At 44.8% G+C, this 11,706-nt stretch overlaps 1 protein-coding gene and 1 long non-coding RNA gene across 2 annotated transcripts; both read right to left on the bottom strand.

Moving 5' to 3' along the window:
* Window positions 1–346: 346 nt before the first annotated feature.
* On the bottom strand, window positions 347–2,605 carry LOC127809321 (uncharacterized). The gene is made up of 4 exons (XM_052348085.1): window positions 2,485–2,605; window positions 2,292–2,377; window positions 486–2,198; window positions 347–358 (listed from the first exon to the last, which is right to left on the bottom strand). Exons 1-4 carry the CDS (start codon window positions 2,603–2,605, stop codon window positions 347–349), a joined length of 1,932 nt encoding a protein of 643 aa, XP_052204045.1.
* A 204-nt stretch (window positions 2,606–2,809) lies between these two features.
* Window positions 2,810–4,531, bottom strand: LOC127809503 (uncharacterized). The gene is made up of 3 exons (XR_008025126.1): window positions 3,905–4,531; window positions 3,524–3,617; window positions 2,810–3,154 (listed from the first exon to the last, which is right to left on the bottom strand). It is a non-coding gene; the product is annotated as an uncharacterized LOC127809503 (long non-coding RNA).
* Window positions 4,532–11,706: the final 7,175 nt, after the last annotated feature.

Below are 11,706 nucleotides of genomic sequence, written 5' to 3' on the forward strand. Positions count from 1 at the left end.
TAAATCAAGATATCATCAATAAATACAATCACAAACTGATCCAGGTAAGATTTAAACACCCTATTCATTAGATCCATAAAAGCAGCAGGTGCATTGGTTAGCCCAAATGGCATTACCAAATACTCGTAGTGTCCATACCGTGATCTGAAAGCAGTTTTTGGAATGTCCTCTGCCCTAATTCTCAGTTGATAATATCCCGACCTCAAATCAATTTTAGAGAACACCCTCGCCCCTTGTAGCTGATCAAAGAGTTCATCAATCCTTGGCAACGGATACTTATTTTTGATGGTAACTTTGTTTAATTGGCGGTAATCTATACACATCCTTAAGCTCCCATCTTTCTTCTTTACAAATAATACTGGGGCTCCCCAAGGTGACACACTTGGCTGAATAAAACCCTTGTCTAAAAGGTCTTGGAGCTGACTTCTTAGCTCTTTTAGCTCTGCTGGGGCCATCCTATAAGGTGGTATAGATATCGGGTTTACCCCAGGTACAACTTTTATAGCAAATTCAATTTCCCGATGAGGGGGTAATCCTGGTAGGTCCTCTGGAAAAACTTGAGGAAATTCCTTTACCACAGGTATGTCACCTAATTCCCATTTCTTATTCTCAACCCCTTCGACACAAGCTAGATACCCATAAGCACCATTTTCCATCATTCTAATGGCCTTAAGCACAGTTATTCGCTTGATTTCCCCAATACTATCCTGACCTCGAAATTTCACCCAAGTTCCACACTCGTCTTGTAAGCTTACTACCTTTCTACGACAATCCACTTTGGCATTATATTTAGATAGGAAATCCATCCCTAAGATTAGATCAAAATCTTGTATGTCCAGGGATATAAGCTCAATTGCCCACTCACCATTTCCAAATGAAATCTTCCCATCCTTATAACCCAAACGGGTTTCCATCTCTTTATTTAAAGGAGTGGCTATCACCATGGGGTAACTAAGTTCTTCCAACTCCAATTCTAAGCATCGTGTCAATGCATGAGATATGAATGAATGCGTGGATCCAGGATCTACCAGTACTTGTACCGAGGTATTAAGAAAGATCATCGTACCTTGAATTACTGCTGGATTTAAGGTCACGTCTTCCTTTGACAGGTTGAATACGCGACCTTGGCGAAATCCTTGGCTCCCTTTATTTGCTCCCTGCTGACCTGGTCCCTTCCCTTGCGGACAATCCTTGGAAACATGGCCGGGTCGTTGACAATTGTAGCACACCCGTCCCTTCGTACATTCACGGATCATGTGGTCATTAGCTCCGCAATTATAGCACTTTGGGGTCTCTATCTTGCATGGCTTCCCTGAATGTGACTTCTGACATTTAGGGCAATTCTCTTTTTTCTTGAAATTTTTCCCTCGAGGTCCTAAGTTTGACCCTCTATCAAACTTCCTGTCTGTTGGGTTTTGGGATTCATTTCTCAAGGAGTTCATCCTCTCATGATTACTCTCCACAGTCTGGGCTTGAAAGACTACTTCTGCATACGTGCGTGGCCCGACAGAACTCAAGGCTTGTTGAATTTCCATTTTCAATCCTCCCAGGAATTTTTGAGCCTTGGCCTCCTCGTCCAAATTATAGATAGGCATATACTTAATGAGACGTGTGAACCTATCTTCATACTGGGCAACTGACATGCCCTCGGTCTGTCGCAGGTTCATGAACTCTCGGCTTTTCTCCATCTTCTTGCACAGAGGAAAGTACTTAGCATTGAAAAGTTCCTTAAATCGCGCCCACGAAACATTTGGCTCACCTTGCCCTTCAGGACTTCGTAAGGCCCTCTGCATCGTCTTCCACCATTGATCTGCCTCGTCTCGAAGTTGGAAAGTGGCACAACTAACCTTATCCTCCTCATCACAGCCAATGAAGTCAAAGATTTTCTCGATTTGTTCCACCCAATACTCGCTTTCGCAAGGATCGGCTCCTGCTTTCCCTCGAAAAATGGGTGGATTCAGTCGCTGAAATCGGTCGCTGATATCTGGACTTCGGGGATTGATATGCCCCGTTGGCTGTGTAGGTCGTGTCTCTTGCATGACGACAACCATGTTCTCAAGAATCCGCTCGACTCGGATCATCCGATCTCCATATTCTTGATTCCTCTCATGCGGTTGGCTACCCTGGGGTGCCTCTGTCCTTTCCTCCCGAACTTCATTTCCTTGCCTACAGTTCCGGGTCCGACGGGTGTTCACCATCTGAAAACATCCACACAAGAAATCATAAGACTAGCATTGTTAACGTGTGGCTTCTAACGATCTATCTACAACAAATGAGTAAACTAAGCATACCACCATGTATCCGGAAAATTCCCAAATGCTATCATCAGTACTTAAGTTGCGCCTACCCAACCTTTGCCCAGTTTCATATGGTGTCCCTAATCCCAAAAGTTTCCCTAGGCACTAACCATTCTGGTCGTTCTAGTGTCTTTCAATTCTACTAATCTTAAGATTTAATGAGTCATACCTAAAGGAAATCCAATACCTTCATCCTCAATTAGATCCTGCAATCCCTTGAAAATCCCCAAAAATGGCCGCCTGATTTTCCAAAAGCCATTATTCCTAATTCTTAAAATCTCGGATTTGTACTTGAACATATTCCTCATTCCCCAAATATTTCAAAATCTAGATCCCCAATAATCGCTTAAACTTCTTCGTCACGTTTATTGGTAGGCCACGAGATTTCATCTAACAACAAATACACTTACATATCCTTATTCATTACTACTATCGTTCGTACATATAAACAAGCTGCCCTGCTGACGTGGATCCATTCCTGATATAGGGCAACATCTCCAAAGTTAGTCTCATTAAACCCAAATCAAAATTATAGGGCTCTGATACCAACTGTAACGCCCCAACCCCAAGATAGTATATAAGGTACTATAATATTTACACGGGCGTTAAGGAAATCCCATATACTACAGTAAGGATCGTAACCTGAAATGTTGGGACTTCCATAAAATAAACATTCACACACACAATTTATCAAGATAGCAGGGAAAGTAGACTTCATTCTCCACGAGACAAAATATTGTCAAAGTTAAGAGTACAAATCTTGTAACATACTACAACATCATAAGAGACGCCTAAACAAGATAACTACACTCGCGCCGCCTCTAGGCCTTCTCCCTTTGAGCCCGAGCCTGACAGATCTGGAACATTTGAATATTCCAGGGGTATGAACACCCGGGTTAGATCGTTAAATCTAAGTGAGGGTTAAAATAACTTCATGCGTGCAAATGCAAAATGCAGAGATGCATGCTCCAGGTGGATGTGACGCCAGGGTGTTGCAATCACCCCTGCCAACCTTATCATGTAACACAGCCTAACAACATGGCCAAGTGAAGACTCCCTTCACCCATGATATTCACAACTAGTCACAAGCCACACGTAGTGATGCATGAACAAATGGAAAGAAACATGCGTATCAAATGAAATAACATGATATGCGCATGCAATCACCGCCATCATGCTCAATAATATGCACAACATGTAAGAAATACAGTTTAGAAACCACTCACCGAAGCTTCCCACTTCTTGGTTGCACAAATTCACGGCCAAACGTCGCTCCAAGTGGACTGTTCTATAAAAACCGAGACCTTTTTGTATCCAAACCTAAAATAAGTTTAGATATATAAGTATCTACTAAAATTAGGAGTTTTCATGAAAAATTTCAAGCCAATAAGACCTATAACGCGCCCACACGCGCTCCCACAAAGTCGGCCACGCGCCTGGACGCGCAGCTCTGTTGGGCGCGTGCGGCTCACGCGCCAGACGGACTTCCGACCCTGAAAATTAAAACGGGCATAACTCTCTCATTTTAACTCCGATTCGAGTGCCGTTTGAACCTACGGACTCCTCTTTCAACCCTCTACGTGGTTACAGAAAGAAGATGAGCTTACCTTGCAGTTTTGGTTACTGTTTTGCACGGATTTCAAGGGGCTCGTGCCTTCCAACGGCTTGCTTTCGGCTCCTACTCGGGCAGGGTTTCCTTCCCTTCTTTACAGCAGAGTTTCCCCTCCTTTATAAGCAACTTACCCCCTTAATTTGGTGGCCAAAAACCCAACCCAAGGCATTCTTATATAGTGCCCTTAAATCCATAGGATTGTGACACTTGGCTTTCTAAGATGGTGACACTTGGCACTTGAGATTTACACCCTAATTATTGCTTTCTTCCCATGGTGACAAGTGGCTCTTGAGATATGAGCCTTATCATGACATTTTTAACCCTTTAACGAATGAATTTTCGCCACATGTTATGGAGATTTGAGCCGTAATGATTGCTTTCATCCTACGGCGCCACGTGTCCTCGAGATATGAGCTTTCATTATTACTTTCTTCCTACTACGACATGTGTCCCTCAAGATGTGAGCCTCCATCATTGCTTCCATCCTACGGTGCCACGTGTCCCTCGAGATTGGTGTTTAATTATTACTTTTAATTTTCCATCCAAATTACGTCACGTGTCCATGTAATCATTTCTACCCATGTGTCTCCATCCATATGGTGACATGTGTCCATTAATTGAATTTAATTCGGGTTTGAAATCCACAGCCACTTTTGATATCGTTTTGGAATCCAAAGTTAGGTTTAAATGAACTTTGAAGTCCATTGCCCTTAAGTCCCCTAAAGATCCTTGAATCTCACAAATTCCCAAGTCTTTGAGAACCTAAAGAAAATCGGGAAATCGTTTAATTTATTAAATAGAAATAGATTACAAGTTTTAGGGTATTACAGAGCATTTGGTTCACAGGGGAGTGGCGTTGGGATAGTACTCGTATCCCCGGAGGGAGAAACGTTTGAGTATTCCCTTGATAGCATGCATATTTATACCATATTTTGGCATTTCACCTCACTCTTATTAGGCCATTTGAAGCAATTTTTGCTGATATTTCATTGTTTCTATTTTATTATGCTTCAAATTGTCCTTACACTATTTTCTATCTTACCTCTACTCTATGGATCCAGGCTTTAGGGAATATTGGATGGGCTAAAGGAGCTTTGGCTCAACTAAAGGAGCTTGGGCCTACTAAAGGAGCTTGGGCCTACACTAAAGGAGCTTGGGCCTACAATAAAGGAGCAGACTTGGGCTCACTTGTTTTCTGTTGGGCTAGGCCCAACCCTAGCCTCCCTAGCCTTTCCTTTCTTTCTTGGCCATGTATTTAAGGCCTCTTAGCATTAATTTTCAGAGATCATCATAGAGAAAGAGAGGAGGAAATAGAGAGGATTCTACCCGTTTTTATCATTATAGCATTTTTCTGTTTTCTACATTTTTGTTCCATTCTGTTTTCCTTGCTGTAATGATAGGCTAGAACATTTTGTAACCGGTTGTGTGTCTTGAATCCATGTGGAATTTGAGTCCCAAATGAGCTACAAGAATCTGGTTTGTTATTTGTTTCTTATTCATTTCTATTTGGTTTAGTTTGAGCAGATTTGTGAATGCATGGAGTTCATGGCAGGTTTGTGTGAACTTGCATGGTTTCACTTTCTGTTAGATGCTTAAGAGAACAGAATGTCATAGCCGGTTGGTATAACATCTCGGAAATGAATATTGTGTGCTTGAACGGTTGTTCTTGCATAGGTCCGGATAGGTTGAATAGAGAGTGAATGGTTGCATTTTGTTTGCAAGAGATTTCTGCATTCATTTTGTTATTTCCAATCATTCTAATCCTTGGACGGTTGTTGGGGATGCTTGAGTTTGTTTTCCGGAGATCAAAGCATCTAGCAAACCAAGATATATAGAGTGGACAAGGAAGATTTCACATAGGAGACAAATACACAGCCGGTTGCACTCCTCTTATTGATTTTTTTCATCCATCTTCATATTTCTGTTTTGCCAATTAGTTTTCTGTCAAAACCCCCCCCCCAAACAAACTGTTATTGGTTATGTTGGTTCTCCTTTGTTGGTAGAAGAAAGTGAGGCTCCTTGTGAGAGATGACCTAGGGTGCACTTTGCTGCAAACTAGAGAAGAGATGCAAACATAGATCTCTAATTCTGGAGCGGTTCGATAGCCGGTCATCCCTACGATTCGCTTTTCCAAGTACCAACAACGTAGCTGAATATGAAGCATTAATCGCTGGAATGAGGATAGCAAGAAAATTGAAAGTAGCATAACTGGTTGCTCATAGTGATTCTCAGTTGATTGTGCAGCAGTTTTAGGGACAATATGAAACCAGAGAGCAGATAATGGCCCAATACTTGCTCAAAGTAAAAGACCTAGTACAGACATTTCAGAGTTTCCAGTTAACACAAATAAACAGATCACTCAATGGACATGCTGATGCCTTATCTAAACTAACGTTCATTAAAGAAACAACCGAAAGAGCAGTATTTGTTGAAATGCTTCATCAGCCGAGCATTGAAAAAAAAGAGGTATCGTGTGTGGAGACAGGAATGGATTGGAGATCGTCCTTCTATCGTTATCTCACTAACAATGAATTACCAGATGATCCACAAGAAGCAAGAAGACTTAAGATGCGGGCTTCAAGGTTTACCATCATAGACGGGATATTATATAAGCGAGCTTACACTACACCTCTTCTCAAATGTTTAGGCCCTCAAGAGGCTGAATATGTCTTGGCAGAAGCTCATAGTGGAGTATGTGGAGAGCACTTGGGAGCAAGAGCCCTAGCAACCAAAATCTTGAGAGCTGGTTTCTTTTGGCCCACATTAAGGTCAGACGCCTTAAAGAAAGTCAAATCATGTGACAAATGTCAACGACACGCTCCAGTCCAATCTGCCCCGATATCTCAGTTACAACCTGCGTTCCAACCTATACCATTCGCTCAGTGGGGTTTGGATATTCTGGGACCTTTTCCTCAAGCGCCCGGGCAAAGAAAATTTTTAATAGTGGCCACTGACTATTTCACCAAATGGATCGAAGCTGAGCCATTGGCTACTATTACAGCACGAAAAGTGGAGGCAATGGTGTGGAAAGACATTGTGTGCCGGTTTGGGATACCAAGAATTATCGTCACAGATCATGGGAAGCAATTTGACTGTGACTCCTTTAGGAAATTCTGTGACGACCTAGGAATTCAATTAAGATTCGCTTCAGTGGCGTATCCCCAAGCTAATGGACAAGCTGAGGTCAGTAACCGAACCATATTACATGGCCTAAAAACCTGACTTGAAGGAGCCAGAGGCACATGGGCCGACGAGCTACCCACCATTTTGTGGGCTTATCGAACAACTAGTCGGGTCGCTACGGGAGAAACTCCATTCAATCTAGTATATGGAACGGAGGCTTTAATTCCCATTGAAATTTGAGCTAAGTCCCCAAGACTGATGGCATATGAGGAAGAGGACGGCGCAAGGAATTCTGAAGCGTTGCGAGAAAATTTGGATCTGATTGAAGAGCAAAGGGATAACACTGCCATGAAGATAGCTGCATATCAAAGAAGAATAGCCAGTTATTTCAATTCTCGGGTGAAGAACAGACCCATGAAAGAAGGAGATTTAGTACTTCGAAGATCTGTTGTAACCAACGCGCTAAGGGATGATGGAAAGTTACGAGCAAATTGGGAAGGGTCGTACCGCATTCTAAAACTGATTGGCCCCAACACTTGCATTTTACAAACTCTTTAAGGAAACACTATAGGGAAAACATGGAATTTGAACTATCTAAAGTTGTATACGAACAATGTATCTAAGAAAACATCTGCAATAACATAAGTCCTAAATGGGACCGTGGACGTAGGCGCATTTGGCCGAACAACGTAAAAATGCTTGTGTACGCATGGTTGTCATTTTATTTTCGGAAAAGAAAAGATCAAACCCGTTGTCCCGCCTATGGCCTGGCAACGAGGTAAACTACGATCGAGCCCGTTCTCCCGCCTATGGCCCGGCAACGAGGTAAACTAAGATCGAGCCCGTTGTCCCGCCTATGGCCCAGCAACGAGGTAAACTACGATCGATCCCGTTGTCCCGCCTATGGCCCGACAATGAGGTAAACTAAGATCGAGCCCGTTGTCCCGCCTATGGCCCGGCAACGAGGTAAACTAAGATCGAGCCCGTTGTCCCGCCTATGGCCCAGCAACGAGGTAAACTAAGATCGAACCCGTTGTTCCACCTATGGCCCGGCAACAAGGTAAACTACGATCGAGCCCGTTGTCCCGCCTACGGCCCGGTAACGAGGTAAACTAAGATCAAACCCGTTGTCCCGCCTATGGCCCGGCAACGAGGTAAACTACGATCGAGCCCGTTGTCCCACCTATGGCCCAGCAACGAGGTAAAACTAAGATCGAACCCGCGGCCCTGCTCACAGCCCGGTAACGAGAAAAAATTCGCTCAAGCTCGCCACATCGTGCACGATTCAATAACCAAAGAAAAGTCTTGGTCTTATATCACTAAAGACAGCAACAAAAGAATAAATCAAGCAATAAAGAGCAGAGTGCATTGGGTAGAACAAAGAAAAAACATTCATTGATAAAACAAGCAAACTACAACGAGAGGAGCACATGGGCCCGGCAACAGCGGAAAGCAAACTACAATGAGGGTCTACTCGCGGGAGCGAGACTTGCGAGAGGAACGCTTAGAAGATCCCAACGACACAACAGGAATCTCAGGAGGCCCTGTCGGGAATTGCCCTTCCTCAACCTCAACCGTGTGAGGGATATCTTCATCGGCCGCGCCAGGATCTTCTCCAACGGCTCCGGGATCAACCATCATGCCTTCTTCCCCATGATTGAAAGGAAACGGATTCCAAGGGCCCGTCAAATTTTCCAAATCATCCACTAAGTAAGAGTCCAGATAAGAAGAAGGACTCATAGGCTCATTCGGCTCATATTGACGCCAATCTACTTGATGAGACTCCTCAACTTCGCGAGTAAGAAAAAGTTCAGGAAAAGTCTCTCCTAGACTCTGAGATTCTAAATGTGCACGGGCCAGATAAAATCCATATTTCAGGAAGCCGGAAGCATACTTTCCCTTCCTATCTTGACAGTCGGTTGAGAGACGATATTCTTTCACTGCTTCAACCCGAATAGCCTGAGCATCTTTCCGACTAATCTTCAATTCTAACAGGCGTAGAGAATGTTCCTGCAAAAGTGCCTCGTGTTGCGCCATCAAACCAACATTCTTGTGCTCTTCAGCTTCTAGCTGAGAGCGTAAGTATGTAATTTCTCTGTGAAGACCCGAGGTACTAACAGAAGCCTCGGACAGTCGATCCTACATCCGCCCAATCTCTGCCTCTACATTCTTCTTCCCGAGCTCCGCCCGACGAGCACGACCGTTTAACTCTTGACGCTCCTCATTCCAGGAAGATTGGCGCTTCCTCCAGTCTAACATTTGGGTCTCTACTTGTTAACGATAGGCCCTGTCCGTAGCATTGGAAGCAACGATTCCTTGGATACCTTGCACCAGGAGCTGCTCTGCCTCGTCTCTAGTCTGGGCATAATTACCACCAATAAATCGTCGTTCCTCTCAAGGGAGAATGGTGGAATAAATGAGGCGAGCACCAATCTCTGGTTCAGTAACCGAGTCTGTCTCTAATACCCCTGGGGAAACTTTAAAGTCTCCACCACTAAGTTTCGTGCCGTCTCCAAGAATCATGGTATGTCTCACATTGCCTGGAATGGGAAGTATAGGAGGGGGCCTCAATGCTTTCTCGCCTTCAAGACGGTGACGATCCTTCCTATTTGGAACTATAGGATGCCGACATTCTTCTTCCACCCGTGCCATGTCACCAACAAACCGAGAGGACGAGCTTTGCCCCCCTTGAGAATTGGGAGCAGGAGAGGGGATGTCTGCAGCCTCTTGATGAGAAAGAGGAATTGATGGACTTTCCGTATGAGTAGGAGCTTCAGCACTAGAGTGGTCGCTTCTTGGATGACGCCGCCTTTCCACCCCAGTGGGAGAAACACCGGCAGGTATACGCGACCGAGGAGGGCGGGAGCTTGTAGATGCCTCAGCTCCATGCGTAGAAACCCTGGCCGCTGTCGCAGCACGTGCCTCCTCCTCGCGGTGGCGTCTACGCAACTCCATCAGTCTACCCAATCCAGCCATTTCTGCAAAAATCAATACAAAACATTTAGCATGGAGAAATAATGCGACAATGGAAAAAAGAAAGATAATGGCGAAAGATATTCTACCCCCAGGAGTGTTTTCCTCCTGAGGATTAAAAGAAGGAAGGGAGATGATCCAGGCATTTCCATCTCTTCCTCCTCGACTCCTTCAATTTCTTCGTTGGATAGCGTGGAAGAGTGAGGAGGAACAGTTGGTATCACGACCCCCCAACCCGCGATTCTGAAATTCTCCAAAGTCAGGAGGCTCCTCAACTCGACGGGGCCCTGCGCCGTTAACATTTCTACTAGATGACGATACACGCCTCGAACTTCCTTGCAGGGAGGAAACCCTTGGCTGGCGTCTTGATGGTTCCAGTATAAAGGAGCATCCCAATTAGGTGGAGGTTCTATCACTACCCACCGTTCTTCAAATCAATTAATCTTGTTTGGAAGAGCGATGAACAGCTCTAAACCCGACACCTTCTGGAGAGTGTAAAAGGCACGATCCTTGTTGGCTTTTCGCAATCGATAAAAGCAACTGAAGAGTTTCGAGGAAGGGACGACGTTTCTCAGACGACAAAGTATAGAGAAGCCGACCATCTGAGCCCAACCATTAGGATGAAGCTGAGCGGGAATGATCTTGTAGTAACGCAACCATGCCATGGCAAAGGGCGGAAAAGGAAAGCGGAGTCCCACCTCAAATGAAGCAAAGTGAAGACCAAGGGAGCCCTCATCTACCCGAGAGGGGTCCGGCTCATCGAGGCGAGGGTACCTAACCATAAATCCAGAAGGCGTGGCATCATAAACTTGCTCAAAGGCCCCGTATCGAAGCTGGGAGCTCGAAGTGGTAGGAATGTGCACGGGGCCAGAGGGTGATGCCGGTCTTCTCCTCGACATGTTAAAAGGTTCAAAGCCATTACCTTGTTACGTTAGGAAAAATGGACGATCACAACGAGCAAAGTACCTACACATAAACACAAAGAAAATCAGTACAAGGCAAAGAAGGAGCAACCGAAGGCCGAGATAAGCATTTTAAGCCGTTTAAGGGCACCGGGGCACCAGGACCACTCGGTCATGACCGAGTGGGTGGCCACTAGGTTATGACCGAGTGGCCTCGGCCAAAATCATGGCCACTCGGTCATAACCGAGTGGCACTAGTCACACGTCATGGCCACTCGGTCATGACCGAGTGGCCCAGTAGGAGCTCCCCCAAATGCTGAAAATGAAGACGTGACCCAGAAAATGCGCCGAGACCTGAGAGAATTTGAGTTTTGGAGCACCTCGGCTAATCCTTGTGAGAATTAAATGAAGAGCGGAAGCCCTATTTATAAGAGCTCTAAAGGCCAAAAAAGAAGAAAGTTGTGGAGCAAATACAAAAAATGAAGAGCAAATGCGCAAAAATGATCTCCCGAGAGATAAGCAAAATGCGGCAAAAGCGACGCCAATATTTCCTATGCTCTTTTACCCGACTCCTCGACTAAAAAAGCAGGGAGCAATTGATGTACTCGGGAGGGCGAAATGGATCTATGATCAAGTGTGGGCCCCAATAGGAGATAAATCAAAGTCAATGGCCAAGGAAGACCCGCTCGGCCAGGCCGAGTGGGAGCTCACTCGGCGCAACCGAGTAGTAAATGTTAGAACGGGAGATGCTATGGCACACACCAAGAGGGGGGGTGAATTGGTGATTTTAAAAACTTAA

Source organism: Diospyros lotus, chromosome 9, assembly GCF_014633365.1.
Source record: "Diospyros lotus cultivar Yz01 chromosome 9, ASM1463336v1, whole genome shotgun sequence".
Classification (NCBI taxonomy): Eukaryota; Viridiplantae; Streptophyta; class Magnoliopsida; order Ericales; family Ebenaceae; genus Diospyros; species Diospyros lotus.